The following is a 22,788-nucleotide window of genomic DNA, read 5'->3' as shown; positions in this document are numbered from 1 at the left end:
TTAAGCTTCTTTGGCGCCTTATTAGGCTTTAAGATTAACCCCACTAAAACTGAGGCCCTCCCCATGAACATTTCTCCACCTCTAACATTCTCCAGCAAAATTTCAGGTATCATTGGTGCTCCCATGCGCTCAAATACTTGGGTGTTTATCTAACCCCTTCCTATTCTACCATTTATCTGGCCAACTTTCCTCCCTTATTTGCAGTAATCAATTGATTATTGAAACATTAGCCCTACCCTCCCTTTCTCTTTCCTTGGAAGAATAAATGTGCTTAACCACTTCAAGCCCGTCCATTTGGCTGCCAAATGACCGGGCCACTTTTTGTGATTCGGCACGGCGCCGCTTTAACTAAAATTGCACGGTCGTGCGACGTGGCTCCCAAACAAAATTGATGTCTGTTTTTTTCCCCACAAATAGAGCCTTTTTTTTGGTGGTATTTGATCACCTCTGCGGTTGTTATTTTTTGCGCTATAAACAAAAATTAAGCGAGAATTTTGAAAAACAAAAAGCAATCTTTTGTACTTTTTTCTATAATTAATATCCCTGATTTTTCCTTAAGCTATTTTTTTTCTCAGTTTAGGCCGATGTGTATTCTACATATTTTTGGTAAAAAAAAAAAATCGCAATAAGCGTATATTGATTGGTTCGCGCAAAAGTTATAGCGTCTACAAAATAGGGAATCCTTTTATGGCATTTTTTTTTATTTTTCACTAGTAATGGCGGCTATCTGCGATTTTTATCATGGCTGGGATTTTATGCTATAAAAATGCACTGATTACTTTGAAAATGACACTGGCAGTGAAGGGGTTAACCACTAGGTGGCGCTGAAGGGGTTATGTGTCCTAGGTAGTGATTCTAACTGTCAGGGGGAGGAGCTACTCTTGGTCTTCTCCTTGCCCTCCACTTTTAAATGTATTATTTAACCCAGATATCCCTGATGGCCTATCCTATAACCGTTTGCTTCCTTGGACCCAGGCTGGGGTTTTGCATCTACGCCATTTAGTTCATCCATTGACCTGTACACTTTTATCCTTTGCAGATCTATAATCTAAATATCGGGTTCCAAAATCCCTTTTTTACGTCTACTTACAAATAAAACCTTTTTTCCTCGCCAAATCGTCTAGCTTATCTCTGGACAAACCTACTGGATTTGAGCGCCTGTGTGATCAAGGTCCATATGAACCTCATTTGATTTCAGCTATATACAAGCTCCTCTACAAGGCTACTACCTTGACTGAGTTTTTAGCCATTCCTATATGAGCAAATGATCCCATGCTCTCCAGAAACCCATCTCCCAATAAGCTTGGCATACAATTTGGGGACCTGTTTCTAAGGTATCGCAATGCGTGGCGCAGAGAGAAACCTTATAATATTATATCGCTTTCAAAATCCTTATATTTTTGTACAGAATTCCAGACATTTTACAAGCCCATAATCCAGAAACTTCACAGATGTGCTGGAGACGCAGTACAGATGTAGGCACTCATTATCATATTTTCTGAGACTTATTAAACCCTTTTGGGGCTTTTGTCCAGACCCTTCTACATCTATGAAATATGAATATACCTTTAAACCCCATGCACAGAAGCTGATGGCTTTTATGCAATTAGCGGCAAAAAGCGCAATCCTGTGTCGTTGGTTATCCCCCTCTCCTCCCACAAACTCCCAACTCCTATCTAACATATATACGCCAATATGCGCAGGTCAGAACATCTCAATAAAATTTGGGAGGTTTGGGATGCTTCTGTCTTGAAGTGGTTCTCTTATGCCTATTTGATTATACATTGCTGAACCTTTTGAGTTTTCATGTTCCGAGATCCATGGTGTCCTCTTTCTCTGTAACCTCCTTTATTATGTTTAGTTTATTATTCGACATGTTTTTATCTGCTATGCTGAAGAACTATATCGTGTTTAGCCAATTGACAATATTGTGTTTTGCTCTGACCCTAAAAAGAAAACGGCTTGGATGAAAAACAAACTGTCTGTTTTTCATACGTTTTTTATTCGTAGTAGATGTAAAACTGAGAAACTGATGCAAAACGGATGAAAACGTTGTCCGTTTTTTCATTTGAAAGACGTTACTGAACTGATGAACGGGCCGCATGTGTGAAAGGAGTCCAACTGGTTAACATAATGCTTGGACAAGCTTTATGAAATGATTTAATTGTGCAATTAAAAGAGTAACAACAAATTTATATAAGTAAATATATGGCTATTAATAAATTGGGGGCAGGTACACCTGGTGGTTGCGTATCCCTCTTCAAAGGTGCAATGACACAACAGAAGCACAGTGGCAGCTAAAGGCTTTCCCATGTGTCTCCAAAACAAATCCAGCAAGCACATCATAAAGTAAGGCACACATGGACAAGGTATTTCACAGTAATACAATACATATTTCCTAGTGCATTAACCAGCTAGTTAACAAAAAAAATTCTACAGCAATTATAATAAAAACTGAGGGTTTTCATTGCATAAAATTGCAAATAATGTGTGGAGCCACACTGCCTTGTCCTGGCTCCTCTGTGAAGAGTTGTCCTTAACTCTAGTCTAAAGCTGGCCATAGATGGGTATTTCAAATAATTTTTTTAGGAAAGGTCTAAGGAAAACTCTCAACTTGTTTTGTTTTAAAAGATTTAGTTGGCTTTTAACATTTGATTTTGGAATGAATGAACTTTACTGAAGGAAAACCACATACACTGTTAGAAACCCGTTCGTTCAAGAAACGTTTTTCAACCTGCTCCCTCAAACTTTCACCTCCCTGCGGTCGAAAATGAATGTCCATTTGATCCACTAATGGTTAGAAAACCAATCTTTTTTTGTTAAATGATCTTAGAACCTTCTTTTCCCAAGAATTTTTGTTTGACATTCTACCCATATATGACCAGCTTAACAGAGCTTCCATCTTACCACATTTAGAGCAATGAATAAATTGGGGGCATCAATGAAGCCTGCACAAGTCATTGACCTCTTACAAATTAGAGGAGGTCTGCACCATTATTAAAAGAATGCTCTGGTTCCTATGGGACTGAACACATTAAATAACCAATTACTGCTCCCTGACTCCTATATATACCTGAAACCACAAGGGAAGTCATGCATACATGCTTGCGTGTGTATCTGTATTATTGTATTATTCGTTCCATCAATCGTGTGCGCAGTGCATAACACAGCATGTTTTTTTATTTGCAGTGGATTTACTGGGCTTGTCTGCAGCCTGTGATGCCTTGGACCAGCACAACCTTAAGCAAAATGACCAGCTTATGGACATCCTTCAAATTATTAATTGCCTAACTACAATTTATGACCGGCTGGAGCAAGAGCACAACAACCTGGTGAACGTTCCTCTTTGTGTGGACATGTGCCTGAACTGGCTCCTTAATGTTTATGACACGTAAGTGATGTTATACTGTGACCATAATCAACATCTGTATGTACAGGGTTAAAATGATGAAATGTCACCTTTTTGTTCATTTATACTAGCCGAAAGGCAGCAAAAGGTTAGAGATCACTGTAGCTAACTGACTTTTCTGCATAAAATCACATAATATGCACTCTCGACTTCTCAAGCATAGTGCAAATGATTGCTTGCCCTCGCCTAGTCTATTTCTGTCCTAACATGATTTAATAGCTGATGAACCATTTCAGGTTTATTCTTAAAGCTTTTGTACAATATACATAGACCTGTATATAAATTTACACACACGTTTTTTTTTTTTTTTTTTCAAATCAAAGTGGTTCTAAAGACTGAAGATTTTTTTACCTTCATGCAATCTTTGCATTGGGTAAAAAAAAACTTCTGCGTGCAGTTCCCCCCTGAGCCCCATCTCGATCCAGTGATGTGCATGAGAGCAAGCGCCCTACCCAGGTCTCTTTCGCCTCATTGGCACACCACTGCTGTCAATCACTGCCAGTGAGCCAATGGGGAGAGAGTGGGGGAAGGGCCAAGCTGAACTATGTGAGTAAATTGACACAGCACGCGTCTCTGGAGCGAGCCTGTGCGACTGCCCTCATACCAAGAGGCTTGCTATTGGAGGCACTCGACAAGAGGGAGGGGCTAGGACTTGCACATGGGAAGAGCCAGGACAGGTAGGCATATATATATATATATATATATATATATATATATATATATATATATATATATATATATATATATACATACATACATACATACATACATACATACATACATACATACATACATACATACATACATACATTTCCTTTAGAATCACGAATATTCTTAAAACTGTATAAAATCTTGGCAAGCAAAAAAACTTCGCTTTGTCTGCCTAAACTTTTATGTATTTCAAATAGGATATCTTTAGGAACTATCTTCCTACCACTTGAATCTGTTCAGAATAATTGTTAATATTAGGGATTTGTTGTTGTTGTTATAGGGTTTACTGTGATGCACATTTTAAAGTTACCCTGTTGCTATACAAAAAACAGTTCAACGTGTTTTCCTTTCCTGCAGCCTGCAATGCCAAACTCCCCTCTGATGCTGAGAAACTTTCAGCTGATGTCTGTGCTGAAATTGTCACTTCTGGAAGTGTCTCTTTCCTTAGTCCCCCACAGCTCTCACTGGTTTATGTCTGACCTCCAGCCATTACAGGGTACTGCAATAGTGTGGAGGTCAACAGGAGAAACCAGTCCGATCTGCAGGGGACCGCAGAGATTGATGCTCAGAAAAAGGACGGTTTCAATGTGGTTTTGATCATATGATTTCTGAACATCAGAGAGGAGCTCAACAACCCAGACAGCAGAAAAGCGGAATATGTCCTATCTCCTTTTTACAGGTATGGCTGGGTAAACTTTTCTTTTACTTGGCGACATGGTGACTTAAACAGTGATATGATGGATTCAATAACTTAATGCCAGTCGGTTGCAAACAGAACTTTTAAATTATGAGATATGAATGTTTTGCATGATTTGATTTTCTTGTATTTTTTTATTACATTTTTTTTTTTTATTGAAAACCTTTGCATGTTTTTTTAACTGCAAGTTAAAAATCTCTTTCTTAGCCTATATTAGGTAGGACATATATGGATTTCTATTAAGTGATACCAGCATGCATTTTGCCCAAAAATCCAATAAAATGCCGTTTAATTACCATGGATTAATTGTTCTCCATCAAGCCCAATTGAAAGCAATGGGAGAATGACGGCTTCAAAAGCTATTTGTGGCCAATTGCAAATAATTGCTTAAGCCGCCCTCCATTGCTTTCAGTGGGGCTTTCCACCCACTGCTAATTGCAGGGAGCCCCTGCTGGGCCTTTTTGGAGCTAATGGCAAACTGCCCCATCTGCAAATGTAAATGGGGCCTTTAAGCGGTATTAAAGTCTTTAAGTCCTTTTCCAGGACAGGGCTCCTCCCACCTGAAACGGGAAACACATTATATGCCATTATTAAAATGTTCTTGTGTTATAGGAACATAAAATTTGTATTTTTGACTTTTTACATCCAAGCCATCATGCTTGTTGACACGCCCTGTCTGGCTGCCTCCCCACGGCCTCAGTGTAGATGTTCTGTGTCCCCCCCCCCCCCTCACGATCTACACCACAGCTCATTGGGGGGTAGACAACCGCCTACCCGAGTATTTCTCCTGAAGCTGCATTTCTTCCTGCCAAAAAACTCCCTGGGGTGCCATACGGTCCGGGTGAACCATGGGGGGTGGCAAGATGGTGCCAAGGAGAGGGAGGTCTGGTTTTACCTCTCTTCGACAGAATGCTCTTTTGGTGGGCTCGTATTGGAGTGGCAATATGGTGTCGGAATACATCTGTGAAGCTGTTTGTGTCACTTCCGGTGACACACTTCGGTAGGTGCTAAGCCCACAACAATGGGAGAACGTCTGAATTAGTATAGGGCAATCACTTCACGTCCTGTCACACAATTCTGACTGACGTCTCTTCCACCAAACACTTAACATACAGTGAAGTCAAGTTCCGTTTAGGCAGTGCGGCCCCCCTACAGGCCTTGGCTATCTCTTCAAAACAAAATGTACAAATGGTTCCAGCCCAAAAATATGTGTACTTTCCTAGTCCACCAGTCATTGAAAAACCTCATCAAGCAAGAATGGGCAGACTCAGAACAAAACGTTCACTCCAACCTCCATAAAATGTTAGATACCCATTCTCTGAAAGGAAAACAGAGAGCCCTAGGCCAAATGCCTCCTTTATCCAAAATATCGAACAAGTCCAATCTGTCATTCGAGGACACAGGTCCCCCTGGGGGACCCAATTGACAAAAAGACAGAGGCTTTGTAAAATGAAAACCAAAATGAAAAAAGACCTGTAAAGTGGGTGCAGTCAGTATCAATCTGGCCATAGTCTCTACTTGCCTCACCCAGACATTCATTCTCTGGCTTAACCAGTTTTAGAACCACCTCTATGCTAGAACATCCAGAGAGGAACTATTTAAAAACTATGCCAACAACCAAAGAAAGCCACAGCTGTTATTGCGGATCCTTCAACCAGAGCCGTAAAAGTCACTCTTGAGTCAACGGTTCTCCTCAATTCAGCCTGGAGGGGAGATGCCACATCCAAGACCAAGTTATGTGGTATACCATTCTCAGGAAAATTACTGTTAAGGCCCGAACTAAAATTGGTACGGGTCAGCGGATAGGAAAAAAGCATTTCTCCCACCCAAGAGTTCCTTTCATCCATAATGTCGGTAGAAAAAAAAGCTGAGTCCAAGAAAAGGTGGTATTTATCCATCAGAAAGGGCAGAGAGGGGTTCATCCTCAAACCCCTTGCCATCACCCCCAAGAATAAATGACTGCATACCTGTGGGTGGAAGACTAGCTGTATGTTCAAATCAATGGCAGACAGTAACAACAAACAAGTTTGTCCTCAACACCGTCCTAAAGGGATGCTAATTTAATAGGGACCATAGAATTTACTGCCGCTCAGCAGATGCCTCATTACATGTCTTCTAAGAGACCAAGAAAGCAGGCTTGCGATCATCTCTGAAAGAACTACTAGCGCATCAAGTAATTACATTTGTCCCCCCAATGAGGTGGGGAGAGGGTTCTATTCACACATCGTCCCCAAGAGGAGACCTCAGGGAAATTCCAAATAATCCTGAACCTTAATATAGTAAAATATAAAAGGTTTCGTTTCTGGAATCCATATATTCCAACAGAAATATCCTTCCGCCGGGAGCTTTCATGGCAACCTTCAATCGCAAAGATGCCTACTTGCATATCCCGATTCCAGAAGGGACCATCATCAGTATCTGATATTTGTAATCAAGAGACCACAACCCACTATACACCTATAATATACTTCCCTACTGTTTGGTCTCTTATCGACCCCCAGGATATTTAGGGAAATTCTGTCAGAAGCCCTGGAGAAACTACAACTGGAGGGTGTTGGCAATGTAACCTACCTAGACTATCTACTTTTTTTTTTTTTAAGCAAACATTGTAGTGCAAGCATCCACCTATATGACATTGCCACAAACTCTACATTCCACCTATTGGCCAATAAAGATTTCCTAAGGGGATCTCACTACCAGCTGATACTAGACACCAATTGTATCTACTTAAACTGAGGAAGTGGCAAATTAAAGCCACAAAACTCTTTTTTTGGTGAAATAAAGTAGTTGGACGTTTTACTAAAGCAGACCACACTTGGTTGTCCTTTTTTGAACAATCACATCTGGCACCTCTACCAATCGAACTACCTAGGGGTCCTTTTTGGGCAGACTCTACTACGTCATTCAAAAAACAGTCCCTTCCATCGCTAATAGGCCTTTCAAGGTGTGGCATAACAGATGTCAGATAAAATGGTGGTGTGAAAGATGTACATGGTATCCCAAAACTAGGTGGATGATGCCTTCCTCAGATGGGGTAACCTGAAATGAACTATAAGAAAGACAGAAATGGAAGGCGCACGCACACTTAGTGCATTACCAGAGATCATTTTGCCAAGTTCTGAGGAAGGGGGTGCGCCCCCAAAACGCGTTAGCCGTACCCTGTGTTCTGTGCATATCCGTGCACTGTTTATGGCCCTCTTGTTTCATTTTGTACCCACTTTTATACAATTTCTTATTAGTAAATTATCTCTGGTAATGCACTAGGTGTACGTGCCTTCCATTTCTGTCTTTCTTGTTCTACCACTTCGTTCACCCATCTGAGCATCAAACCAAAGAGTACCCAGGATTGGAATGCCTGAGGCATAGAGGACAACCACACTGACCCAATGATGATACAGGTTTTCTTCACCTGCGCACTATGAAGGCCATGTCCCCCCCCCCCCCCCCCTGGTTGGGTGATTGCAGCCTCAGCAGTTGCAAGTTAATTTTGACCTTCATTCCTTTTTTTTGTGGAAGCACTGCATTCTTGTGTTTTTGAATGAATCTACTACAGTAAAAGAACTCCCCCCTCCTCTCTCTTTTTTATTTTTTGGTGGAAAACTCCCCCAGAGTCCAACATACCATGCTAGTTTGAACTGCAGATTCTTTTGACCTGGGACGTTTTTATCTTTGTTGGATTTGTGGATTAATTCAATAAATACCACGGTTTTACACGATGTGGTGATCTTTCTCTTCCTTTACATCGCTTCTATGAAAGAGAAGGAAACGAAAAGCCAGCAAGGCTGACCTTAATGCCATTTCTCGTTTATTTCCAATGGATGGATCTGCAATGTGTGTGAATCCATGCTTTACTAGGCTCCTATAATGTGAAGTCTAGCTATTCGGTAAGGTAAATCTATATCCAGTGCTTACTAATAAGACTCTAGTGGGTAAAACCATGTCAAGGTGGTTTCTCTTTCATTCTATGCATTATAGTAAAAAAAAAAGAATTCTCTCCATTACCTGTTCTAGCCCACCCCACCCAACACTGAACACCTACCTGGCACTTCTCATCGATCCAGTGAGCCACTCCTCCACTTGCTGGTCTCCTTAGAGACTCCCCAGACAGGATGTTTAATAGTTTTACTCATCCGTGCTGCTTCCATATGAATCAGAAAAGGACATAAAATCTAGCAGTAAAACACTGAAGTTCCCACAGATTCTTGTTTAAATTAACAAGGTTTTCCAGGATTTCTGTTTACCGATAGCCTAGATAAATTCTGTTATAAAAAATATAGTGGTCACCATTCTAGGACCTCTACATTTACAGTTTGCTTTTCTACATATTAGGTTTAAATGCACAGCTGAAAGCATTTCTGTATTTATTATTTATAAATACTAACATTTTCAGTTTTTGTTGGAGACCTATAAATGGTTATAGACAGTTTGTTCTCAGCATTTTAGATTTATGCCCCTTTCACACTGGGGTGTCCACGGCCGTTAAAGCGCTGCTATTTTTAGTGGTGCTTTACCATCGTATTTGCAGGGGTATTCGGCTACTAGCGGGGCGATTTTTAACCCAGCTCCAGCAGCGCTTTGGCATCCATATAGCCGCGGTGCCCATTTATTTCAATGAGCAGGAGCGGTACACACACCGCTCCAAAGATGGTGCTAGCAGGACTTTTTTTTACAGTCCTGCTAGCGCACCACTCCAGTGTGAAAGCCCTTGGGACTTTTACATTTGAGAGACAGTAGCGGCTCATTCAGGGTGCTTTGCAGGCACTATTTTTGGTGTTATAGCGCCTGCTTCAAAGACCCAGTGTGAAAATGGGTCTTTGAAGCAGACTGTTGGGTTTTTGTTAAAGGGGTTTTCCACCTTTTTTTTAAGTTTATTAAAAGTCAGCAGCTACAAAAAGTGTAGCTGCTGGCTTTTAATAAACAGACACTTACCTGCTCCACGGCTCCAGCGACGTGCCCGCCGGGGCTCCGCTCCTCGCCCCCCCTCCCTGGCCGGCGTCTTCATTCTTAGTGTGGGCACCCGGCAGTGACAGCTTTCGGCTTCACGGCCGGGCACCCACTGCGCATTCCATTTTTAGGTGGAACTCCGCTTTAATTTTCTCCATTTTTTATTTATTCTAATGTTTCATGTAGTAATAAGTGTTCTTGTGAATTTACTCTATTCATTTGTTTTTGATGGTATTCTAACAAAGGTTTTACACATATTTCTGAAATCTGTGCTCACTGGTTTTTAAATAAGATGTTTCACTTGTCTTATATTTAGGGGTCGCACAGGAAGAATTCGAGTGTTGTCTTATAAAACTGGTATTATTTCCCTATGTAAAGCACATTTGGAAGATAAGTACAGATGTAAGTATCTCTTTTGTTAACTAGTGATATATATTGTTTTTCCCTGTTTACTATATGCATATATTGCTCATATGCTTGCTCATCCACTTTGCTGACCCAAGCACTAGATAAGCAATTCTCCAAATGGTTTTCAAAATCCTGATTTCAGTTCTGCTAAACTGGATAATTGAAGCAGGTATGTGACAAGTACTTTAAAGCGGATTTCAACATTTGAATGTCCTTTTTAAATATTTTCTTTGGGCAAAGCTGGCCTAAGATAATTTACTACGCAATCAGGTGTGATTGCTGTTGTATAGCGTCAGGCAGTTGATATCACAATCTGCACCTCAACCATCAGAAGGAGCTTTGTTTTTGTTCATAGAATAAATTGAATATTTAAATGACTGTGCCGCAAATATTTTGTTTCCAGGAGTAGGACGGGAAGTCCCTGTATACCTGTCGGAACATACTGTGTCTGGCTGAGGCTACATTCAGCTTATACAATATGCCCAGCAAGCATATCTGTTGCAGTAAATAATTTTATTTGGGCCAGCTTGGCCAAAACTAACTATTTTAAAAAGCATTAAATGAGGGGATCTGATAAGGTGTCCTTTGACCATTTTGATATTCCTTTTTTGCCAACCAATATCCATTGACGTAGGTTTTTTTTTTCTGTCCCTAGGCTGGTCGCTAAGGTCTTAAATGTTATAAAGGCACAATGATGTAAATTTATGGTGCACCTATTAAATGTATAATGTAAAAATCTAAAATCGGGCCATTAGTAGTTTGTTGCCATGCCGCCTTGTGTCGCCTTTTAGCATACGATCTAATTTTTTATACAAACAAGTATGCAGTATTAAACTTTGTCACACCATAGATATTTTATATAGTAGATGAGATGACATTTTATTTTGTTTTCTTTTTAAAATTGCAATAGAGCCATTGGGAAAGATTCTAGGTATATTACACACATTTATAACTACTACAGGTACTATCTGCATCTTTGGCTGTCATTTTTCCCCATTCGTTTGTGCTCAGACAAATTTTAAGTTGTAAACAAATCAGTAAATCAAAAGTGCTGAACCTGAAAACATGCCGAGGCCTGGGGATAAAAAAACACCAAAACAACATGGTGTTAATGGAAGGAGCTGGAAACAGCCTCTAGTGGGTGATAAAATGGCAGTGTAGAGAAGCTCTGTAATTTGTCTGTGTCATGCTTGTGGATTGCATTGAAATTTTATTGGAAATTGTGCTTGGTGGGAAAACTTTTAAATACTTATTTATTAAACATTGTTGGCATTTAAAACCGGGGGAAATGGCCTACTTGTTCCCAGCTGATCATGTTATGTTATTTTTGGCCTATTAAAAAATAACCTGAAACACTTTTTCCTTTTACCCAACAAGGTGTATGTCTGTCTGCTTTGCTTGTGCTATATAGTTAATAGCTCTTAATGAGTTAAACCTATGGGAAGGAACCAGAGATGCCACAAAGCCTTTAACACCTGCCTGTGCACACATTTATCAAATCAGTTGATCAATCCATGGTTTTTTTATCAATTAGTTTAGATCATGAGCATAGAAAAAAGACATTCATCTCTGTACGGGATAGGCAGACAAGATAAGGAGTTCACCAGCAGAGGATTTTCATCTACAATGCTATTCTTGCTACGTAATTAAGGCCAGTGCTGCAATATTCAGTTTATTGGGAAGGTAATAGGCACCATTCATGTGTCAAGCAGTTTAAGGCTGGGCCCTTCATACAGGTGCAAGATGAATAAAACTGTAAAGTTCTCTCCACTGTAATGCCAGGCTGAATAAAATTTTGTTTTGATAAGTTGCAAGGTAGATCACAACACAGATATGTATGTAAAGATAGGTGTAAAAAAAATAGTTTTCTGCACCCTTCTTGGGTTCTCACAAGTATTTGAATATTTTATGTTCAGTGCGCCCTAGGAACCATTATATATATATATATATATTATGTGTGTGTGTGTGTGTGTGTGTGTGTAAATACAAATCAACAACTACAAACACTTGCAGTATTTAAATTCTTCCCAGTCTTCTGCTTTATTGCATGTAAACACATTACAAAAAGCCTTTTTGTTTCCAGGATTTTCCAAAGCATTTTATATGATTAAGTAGGAAATCGCATAGAACATGTACATACTTCTAGAAGTTTTATGCAGTCCGTGACTTTCCGCACCGCTTAAAGAATCGATGGTCATTGTCGTTACTTTGTGTGCATTACATTGTTTTCATCGCTCCCAAGCAGTGCTGTACAAATTAAACAGAGAAACTGAACATGTTTTAGCAAGGGAAACAAGTAAAGAAAGCTGTGACTTCCATTGCTGAGCTTTGTTTAATCTGGTATGTGCATGCACTTGAAATGGTTTTGCTAAGCTACGCAGGAAGAAATATACATATAATTGCAATAAAATACTGTTGTCAAAGTTTAAGGTCAATGCAACTTGACTGAAAGTAACATCTGGTCCTTTACGGCCCATTCACAGCAGCCTTGTCTGCTACGGTGCATTAAACGCATATGCATTAGCGTGCATTAAGCCGCGTGTTATTGTGCGATGCATTAGGACAGCCCATTCATTTAAATGAGCTGGCCATCACACCACAACATACCAGAAGCTGTATATAAGAAAGTGAATTCAGCGCCAAAAAATTAATTAATATACATAAATTAATATTATAAGCTGCTCCTCAAATAAAGTATTGTATACTAAAGTCGGTGAAAAAAATGTGAAAGAAGAGGGTGCTCAGCTGTAGGATATCTCTCACATACCATCCTATATTAGTGATATATATTGATTAGCCAAATACCTGCTAAATGAAATATAATAATAATAATAAACAAACATCAACAATGCCAATGATGCACTATCCACTAGTGCTGGTTGTGCAATAGTAATTGATTATTACAAAAATGTCCCAATATTGTGCTGTGAAAAAAATTCAATGATAGATCTTCTTTAGTAACTTAAAAATATATTCTTGCTTAAGGTGATATATGTGCTTCTTCACCAAACATGTTAATTTGTCTTCACCCGAAGTGTTCAGAATTAAGATGCACTTACCAAAGATATTTGACTTCTTTAATGAAAAAGAAAGTCAAAAATAGCGTAGACAGGATTGTGCCTGCACACAGGCTGGATTGACTGGATAAGATGTTATGCCTCACTCCCGGAGTTCAGGTTAGATAAAAAAAAAAACAGAAATACCCATAGCGTAATACTGTTTTATTAAAATAAATATAAAAAAGGGAGCCAATTGGCTTCTTACATTAAAATGTGCCTCCCGGCACTGGGGCTGCAGATAAAACAAATTTGTTTCTTTGGGGTCCCGTTCGTCTGTCACTCCCGTGGCGGAGTGTGTTCCACACAGCTCTGCTTGCTCAAGCGCCGGAGATGGCGTAGGCAGACACGTGACCAGATACCGCCGCCGACGTACGTTTCGTAATGTTTACGTCTTCAGGGGGCGTACCTGGTCACTAAAGGATCACGGTATTTGTAATCTGTCTAGAGCGTCTTGTTAGACTTCAAACGGGGAATTGATAGCCAATAGGATTGCAGCCGCAGTGCCGATCAGCTGAACAATCACATATACCACTTATTTATGAATAGAAAAACTATTGTCTCATAATAAATCTTTGCTGGTTCCCAACATTTTAAATTGGTTTGTACTATTTATTATGTGAACTCTCCCGGAAACTATTTTTGATAGGAGCCATGTTACTGGGATTAACCCTTGCTAATAGGTTGCGCTTGTAAATATAGCCAAAGTTCCTATCTTTACCCTACTAGCACAAACGCACATGATGATATGGGGCACTACATTCCCCCCCCTTTCTCTCGTGCTAATTAGTATTAAATATATTATGTTCAATGCACAAAAACATCTCCCCCCCTTAATTAATAACTTAACAGAGGACCCATATACACCCTCACGATATATAATAAGACCCCATGAAATTCCATGCTTTCATATACATAACATGCCCTTCTCAGACGTGGTACTGTGCCACCTTCTAGATATACCCCAATTGGGAAAAGAAAAATTGCTAAAATTATCAAAAAAAATAAAAATGAAATGAAACAAATGTATATATGTATGTGTATTAAATGGAACAGGGGAATTTATTATCTCAAATTCCAATTGTTCTCAGTCGTTTGCTAAGAAACAGTTGAGATCCAATTCAATATTTAGGCCATGTGGCTGTTGACCCCAATCTATGCACCCACCTGGTCTCATTTTGACAAACACTCCTAGTCATATGGGTCCCTCTCCAATGCCTAGAGATTTTGTCGATCCCATAAAATGTGCATAACCTGGGATCACTGGCATGGTGACTGGTAAAATGTCGGGACACACTATGGTTAAGGAAACTTTTTTTAATGTTAGCCAGATGTTCATTGATCCTAGTTTTGAGTTGGCGTGTGGTTCTCCCTACATATTGGAGTGAACATGGGCACTCCAGAATGTACGTGACGTGATCAGAGTGGCATGTGATAAGAGGTTTGATTTTAAATTGTTACCCAGTGACATTAGATTTAAATTGTGTAATTTTTTTTGGGTCACCTGCCTGTCTAGTGGTCTTACAAGCTTTGCACCTCGTACAGTGGTGAAACCCCAATCCATCTAGGAATGTTGAAGATCTCTTCGGAGGATCTGGTACATTGCTGGCTATTTGGTTTCTTAGGCCTGGAGCCCTCCTATATATAAACTTGGGGGTATTTGAAAACCTTTACATATTTTCGAGCATAAAGTACTCCATAACTCTGATACAGCAGACTCGCTGTTTGGATTTGTGGGCAAGTCATTGTTATGAAAGATAGATTCGAGAAATCCATCAACTTTGTTAAAAGTCCAGGCATACTATGAGGTAAGTCCAATGCAGCCGCATTGACTCTACGCTAGAAGGAGCTGAGACCAGAGTGTCCAGAGTCAAAGATCTAGAAGAGATCTTCCTGGAGCACAATAAACCTATCCAATATAAATTGAAGAAATAAGTCCACCAGGTGGCATGCACCTCATTTGACCTAAATTGTAATATGCCTGCATTTTTTTACAAAGTTTGCTCGGTTCTTGGAGTGCAGCTTTAAGTTGGGCTAACTGACCAGCCTACATATCTGGTTTGTGGTGCAGCAGCAAGTCAATATTGTAATACTCCGTAAAAGATACAGATGGGACTAATGTGTCCTTTAGAAAAACAAATAAATTAAAGGGTATTTTCAAAATACACTAAACTTGGTCAGTGACCAGTGTGTGTAGAATTACATGGAAGTATCCCTCTGCCTCACTTCTGCTTCTGTACCAAGAGCTGCCAACTTCAATGTATCCAACAGCGCTACCTGCACCTGAAAAAGTATACTGAACCATTTAGACCCGACAGACCAAATTAATAAATCTAACAGAGTGTCCTTATGCCATTTAGAAAGGGGTAGCTAGAGGGAGGAGACTTAATCGTTGTAATTGATTGGATTCGTATATGGAGTCCAGTTATGGTCTTTTAAAATATTTAAACATGTTGCTTCACATTTTGTAACATGTTGAAAGTTCAAATTATCTAGCTTATAGCATAGATAACCTATTTTTCTATTACATTAGTTGTGCTGAAATAAGTATATTACATTCCATCAGTCATTTGGGCTTAACATACTTTGTTTTTCAGACCTGTTTAAGCAAGTGGCAAGCTCTACTGGATTTTGTGACCAGCGGAGACTGGGCCTCCTCCTCCATGATGCCATCCAGATACCACGGCAGCTGGGTGAAGTGGCTTCCTTTGGTGGAAGTAACATAGAACCCAGTGTTAGGAGCTGTTTTCAGTATGTAAGTAATGTTTAATCTTATTACATTTGGTGAGTGTTTGTAAGGATACAAATATGGGAGCTGCAGTTAACCTAATCTTGGCTTCACTACCTTGGGATTCACCAACGAGTTGTGTAGAGTCGGTGACCCATTATTGAAGAAGTATCGAGATGAGCCTGCACCTTTTTAAAAAATAAGTCGGCAATGATGGGTCCCATATGTTTTCCCCACATTTTCTTTCATTTATATAGAAAATTGATTATAAAAAATAAAAATATTAACTTTTAGGTCTGTGCATTGCTTATAGAATTTCACACGATGGGCCACTAATCTTTCTTGGCAAAGCATTCTGCGTTTTTTACTTTATCGCAAACAAAGCTTGAGAATAGCAGGGTTCCAGCAAATGTAAGCTTCTTAATGATAACAAGGATTTAAAGATTTGTTTGTGATGAAAAAAGGATATCTATAAAGCAGAGCTGCCTTGATTAGGGATGTATATTCAGTTTTTGTCTAAGTAAGTTTAGTAATTACTTGGGGCGGGGAAATGGAAATAGTGCAAAGCATAATAAAAAAAAAGGTGCTCGAACACGAGTAATCCTATTAAAGGAGTTCTCCAAGCTAAAACTTTTAACCCCCGCTGTGCCCAGGCTGTAAAACTATACAAAATAAACTTTCACTTACCTGCCTACGATCCCCCGTTGTTCCGATATCGCCGTCCCGTTCTCCGGTCCCGGTCTGTTCCACTTCCTGCGGGTCGGTGACTCACAGTGCGCTCAGCCTATCAGCGGCCGCAGCAATGTCCCGTCGCGGCCGCTGATGGGCTGAGCGCACTGTGAGTCACCGACCCGCAGGAAGTGGAAGAGACCGGGACCGGAGAACGGGACGGCGATATCGGAACAACGGGGGATCGTAGGCAGGTAAGTGAAAGTTTATTTTGTATAGTTTTACAGCCCGGGCACAGCGGGGTTAAAAGTTTTAGCTTAGAGAACTCCTTTAAGGCCTATATTAAGGAATAGGTATTGTCATTAAGCACATTGTCCTTTGTTGTGCAGTGGACTCATGATTGGCCAAAATGGCTAAGCCATCCGTTGTCTCTCGCATGCATGGGATGCTTCCCACATGACCTTCCTTTATGTGTCTTGAATTTTCGTAAATTGAATGTGCGCCTTTTAAGATGGACATCTTTTGAAACCACCATGGGGGAGGGGATATGAACATGTTGTGCTTTTTCATGGTGGCGTTTTTTTTTAAATGCCATCATGTCCAAAGCTAGCCTTATGCACAATGATAATCTGAAATTATCCAAAGGGACAAGCACAAACATTTTTCTCATACAGTAACAGAACAATGATTTTCATTTAATTGGTGCAGTATTCATCCATAAAAAGTCAAGTGAATGGGACTACGCATGCTCAGAATCTAAAGAATACATTACAATACAATGCATGACATCATCGCATGAAGTTGTATTCTATCTTACTAGAATAAAGGGTGATCGTTTATTCAATTTTTGTCATCGTGTGTACGAGGCATTACTCCTGCTTTGACACTGGTAACACGTTTTATTTTTTATTTTTTTTTAAGGTCAGATTGTAATGGTGCATGTTTAAAACTATTCAAGTGACACTAAATAATATCTGTATTCTTCAAATATATTCCATACACATCCCTTATATACCGAATGGCCCTATAATGTATTTTTCATGTAATTGTTTCTTACTGTGTTTTTCTGCCTCCGTGTAACATCCTCAATGAACTCATAATTAGGAATTTGAAGGAAGCTGAAAGCAATTGAAGGTACATTTTTTGAGTTAAAGTAGAACTATAGGCAAACCCTATTTTTTTTTTCATTTTGGTTAGAGCAAAGGAGGGATATGGGAGGGATATAACCCCTGTCAGATTTTGTTTTCTCTATCTGTGTCCCGTTGCAAAGATTTCCCTTAATTTCCTGTCTCATAACCAAATAGGAAGTGAAAGGAAATCCCTGCAAATTAAAGGAATTCCTTAGGGACCCCCAGGTCATCGAAACGAGTGTCCCCATTAGAAGAATTCCCCTCTTACTCTGAACCCAACATTTTCGTTTTTATTTTACTTTCACTTTCAAAGATAATGGTAAACAATACTAATAGAGAGGGTAATTCTCCTTAATAGGAACACCACAAAAAAACACCAAAAAAAAAAACGTTTTGTCTTTAGTTATACTTTAGGAATACATACTTTGAATATATATATATATATATATATATATATATATATATATATATATATATATATATATATATATAATTTTTTTTAACTAAAACCGATATTAATGTCGCTTTAACACTGATGTGAACTACCCCTATTGCTGTCATATATGCAAAGTATAAGAGTCTAGGCTCCTCTCCTTAAAGAATACAACATGGCCTTTTTCTTTGCACCCACCTAATCATTTTGGCATATGGTTTTGAGTGAAGGTTCAGTTTATGCCCTTATTTATCATACACCAATCAGCCATAACTTTATGACCACCCACCTAATATCGAGTAGGTCCCTGTCTTGCTGACAAAACAGACCTGACCCGCCGAGACATGGATGCCACTAGACCTCTACAGGTATGCTTTGATACTTGGCACCAAGCTGTCAGTAGCAGATCTTTTAAGTCCTGTAAGTTCAGAGGTGGGGCCTCCATGGATCAGACTTATTGTTCCTGCACATCCCACCGATACCCGATTGGATTGACATCTGGAGAACTTAAACCACAAGTCAATGCTGTGTGCCTTTCTTGAACCAATTTGGTTGTGTGGCAGGTTGCTTTATCTTGCATAGAGTGGCCACTGCCATCAGGAAATGCAGTTTCTATGAAGGGGTGTACTTGGGCAGCAATCTGGTTTAGGTAGTGGTATGTGTCAAGTAGCGTCCACGTGAATGGCAGCACCCAAGGTTTCCCAGCAGAACATTGCCCAAAGCATCACACTGGGTCAGACAGCTTGCCTTCTTCCCATACTGCATCCTGGTGTCATCTCCTCCCCAGGTAAACAACGCACACGCTCCCTGCCATCCACATGATGTGTAAAAGAAAGGGTTTTATCAGACCAGGCTATTGTTCCATGGTTCAGTTCTGATGCTCACGTCCGCACACGGGTCAGCATGGTAAACCCTGACTTGCCCGTTTCTACACAGTCCCATACACGAAAAACTGCTAATTTTCTCTATTTTTAACACCTCAACTTCAGGAACAACATGTTTACTTGCTGCATAATATACCCCACGGACTTTCATATGCCATTGTAACAAGATAATCAATGTTACACACTTAACCACTTCAGCACTGAAAGGATTTACTCCCTTATTGACCAGGCCATTTTAATGCGATATGGCACTGCATAGTTTTAACTGACAATTGTGCGGTCGTGCGACGTTCTACCCAAACAAAATGTATGTCCTTTTTTTCCTCCACAAATAAAGTTTTCTTTTGGTAGTATTTGATCACCTGCGGTTTTTGTTTGTGCTATAAACAAAGCTCGTCAATTTTGAATTAAAAAAACGATTTATTTATTAGCTAAGCCTGATATATATTCTTCTACATCTTTTTGGTAAAAAAAAAATCGCAATAGGCGTATATTGTTTGGTTTGCACAAAACTTATAGCATCTACAAAAAAAGGGGATATATTTATGATTTTTTTTTTTACTAGTAATGGTGGTGATCTGCGATTTTTAGCGAGACTGCGATATTGCGACAGACAGCTCAGACACTTTTGACACTTTTTTGGGACCGTTGACATTTATGCCTTGATCAGTGCTATAAATAGCCACTGTTACTGTGAAAATGTCACTGGCAGTGAGCCCTATTAAGGGGTCTCCCTTCTGAGGTGTGTTAAATCTACACCCAAGTACTCTGTTTGTGGCTTTTAAATGTCTTGCAAAAAGAGGAGCAGGACTAACACTACAGGGAATGACACATCTACAGTATGTTATCTGTAGTTCCTGATAAACCTAATCGTATCCATGGTGTTGCATCCCCTGAAGGACCAGAGGCTTCCGGGCAATCTGAGCCGCTGCGCCTATCTGCATGCCGAATTGAAGCCTATTGCTGGCAAATGGCACCATCCGAAGTGGAGTGACGCCAACTTTGCGGCGCTGCACCAATTCCCAAAAGTAGTTTCTGCACTACTTAGGGGGCAAATTTCAATAGACATCTGTGCATGAACAGATGTCTGTCAAATTGCCCCTGAAGTCGGACTGAAATGCCGGTTTGAAATGATACTCGCACAATATAAAAATCTATTATTTAAAGAAACAAAAAAACTGCAGCCTCGTTCTATGCCCTCTAAGTTTTGATAGTTTGTGAAAAACGAGGCTTCAAGCATCCTGCGCCTGCCACTTATAGCATTGGCCCAGGAGTCCACCACTACCTCCTGGGGGAGGCAGATGGCACTGGAAATAATACTAAAAAGTTAGCGCTTGGCCTCAAATTGTATAATTGATAACTGCTGCAATCAAATAAAATTTTTGAATGGTGAGTAAATCATATGTATGTGTATCTGTACGATGCACGGTTTCTGACTGCGAGAATGTCCCAAGAACAAATGGGACAACTGTAACGAAAATATCTTGTGTAAGGTGAATGCGGGGAAAAAAAACTTTTCACTCCATATGTGAATTGCTCTGAGTGACCATAGAAAGTGTGTGTGTGTGTGTGTGTGTGTGTGTGTGTGCGCGCGCGCGCGCGTATGTACAGTTGTGCTCATTGGTTTACATACCCTGGCAGAATTTGATTTCTTGGCCATTTTTTCAGAGAATATGAATGATAACAAACTTTTTTTCTTTCACTCATGGTTAGTGTTTGACTGAAGCCATTTATTATCAATCAGCTGTGTTTACTCTTTTTAAATCATAATCACAACAGAAACTACCCAAATGACCCTGATCAAAAGTTTACATACCCCAGTTCTTAATACCGTGTATTGCCCCCTTTAACATCAATGCCAGCTTGAAGTCTATTGTAGTATTTGTGGATGAGGCTCTTTATCTTCTCAGATGGTAAAGATGCTCATTCCTCTTGGGAAAAAGCCTCCAGTTCTTGTAAATTCTTGGGCTGTCTTGCATAAACTGCACGTTTGAGATCTCCCCAGAGTGACTCAATGATATTGAGGTCAGGAGACTAAGATGGCCACTCCAGAACCTTCAGTTTATTCTGCTGCAGCCAATGACAGGCTAGTCTTGTGTTATGGATCATTGTCATGTTGGAATATCCAAGTAAGTCTCAATAGCAGATTCCTGGCTGATGAATGCAAATTTTTCTCCAGTATTTTTTGATAAAATACTGCATTCATCTTGCCATTAATTTTGACCAAATTTCCTTTGCCTTTGTAGCTCACACATCCCCAAAACGTCAGCGATCCACCTCCGTGTTTCACAGTAGAAATGGAGTACCTTTCATCATAGGCCTTGTTGACTCCTCTCCTAATGAAGCATTTATGGTTGTGGCCAAAAAGCAACATTTTGGTCTCATCACTCCAAATGACTCTGTGCCAGAAGGTTTGAGGCTTGTCTCTGTGCTGTTTGGTGTATTGCAAGCAGGATACTTTGTGGCATTTGTGTAGTAATGGCTTTCTTCTAGTGACTCGACCATGCAGCACATCTTTCATCTTTCTTCAAGTGTCTCCTTATTGTGCATCTTGAAACAGCCCCACATGTTTTCAGAGTCCTGTACTGTACCACCTGATCGTGGTTTGTTTTCAACAGAACCACTCATTTTCCACTTTTTGATTAGAGTTTGAACAGTGCTGATTGGCATTCTCAATTCCTTAGATATCTTTTTATATCCCTTTCCTGTTTTTTACAGTTCAACTACATTTTCCCACAGATCCTTTGACAATTCTTTTGCTTTCCGCATGACTCAGAATTCAGAAACATCAGTGCAGCACTGGATGAAAGATGCAAGGGTCTGTCGGGAGTCCAGCAACTCATTGACCTTTTACACACACACAAACACACACACACACACACACACACACACACACACACTACAAGCAAACAGATCACAGGTGAGAATGGTTACCTTTTTAATAGCCATTCAAACCACTTTGTGTCAACTTGTGTGCATGTTATCAGTCAAAAATCACCAGGGTATGTAAACTTTTGATCAGGGTCATTATGGTAGTTTCTGTTGTGATTGATAATTTAAAAAGAGTAAACACAGTTGATTGTTAAATGGCTTCAGCCAAACGCTAACCATGAGTGAAAGAAGTTTTTGTGTTTGTGTCTCTGAAAAATGGCCAAGAAACCATGATTATTATGAGCACAACTCTGTATGTATATATGCTAAAAAAAATTCACAAATTATTGTGACTGAAAACCTGCTGCATCGACTGCAGGTGAAATAAACTGATGTACCCAAAGTTCATGTATATTGACTGGCGCTCCAAAAATTCCTGTATTTGCATAACATGAATAAGTGGTTCCAACTTCCCACATACAGTTTCTAAAGAATTGTCCTTGTGCAAACGAAATAATCCAGAGTGCAAGTGCATCACAACTATGCTATAAATGGAAGATTGGCCCCTTACCAAATGGAATGATTGCCACCAAGAGATAATATGCGTGTATGTGAAATCTCCTCTAAAGGTACGTGATCAGTCGGTTTTAGGGGTTAGATCCAGGCTTGCATATCTCCCTACTCATGTATTTCACATCATGTAGCGACAAAAGCAATGGAGAGGGCTCATTACAGGCATACCCCATTTTTAAGTACACAATGGGACCAGAGCATGTATGTAAAACGAAAAATGTACTTAAAGTGAAACAATTCCTTTTTTCACTTCTAGGGTGTAGTGGGGGGTCAGG

At 39.8% G+C, this 22,788-nt stretch overlaps 1 protein-coding gene across 3 annotated transcripts in view; it reads left to right on the top strand.

The window, feature by feature from the left end:
* The window catches only part of DMD (dystrophin), a 2,981,380-nt gene that overhangs the window by 2,834,948 nt on the left and 123,644 nt on the right, over positions 1-22,788 (top strand). For all 3 annotated transcript variants that reach the window (XM_040336501.1, XM_040336499.1, XM_040336500.1), the window contains 3 exons: positions 3,190-3,391; positions 10,078-10,163; positions 15,823-15,980. In XM_040336501.1, coding sequence (XP_040192435.1) covers positions 3,190-3,391; positions 10,078-10,163; positions 15,823-15,980 — 446 coding nt within the window. The remainder of the gene's footprint in view (positions 1-3,189; positions 3,392-10,077; positions 10,164-15,822; positions 15,981-22,788) is intronic.

This window comes from Rana temporaria, chromosome 2, assembly GCF_905171775.1.
Source record: "Rana temporaria chromosome 2, aRanTem1.1, whole genome shotgun sequence".
NCBI classification, from domain to species: domain Eukaryota; kingdom Metazoa; phylum Chordata; class Amphibia; order Anura; family Ranidae; genus Rana; species Rana temporaria.
The sequence above is the reverse complement of the archived record's forward strand: the minus strand, read 5'-3'. Positions and strand labels throughout refer to the sequence as shown.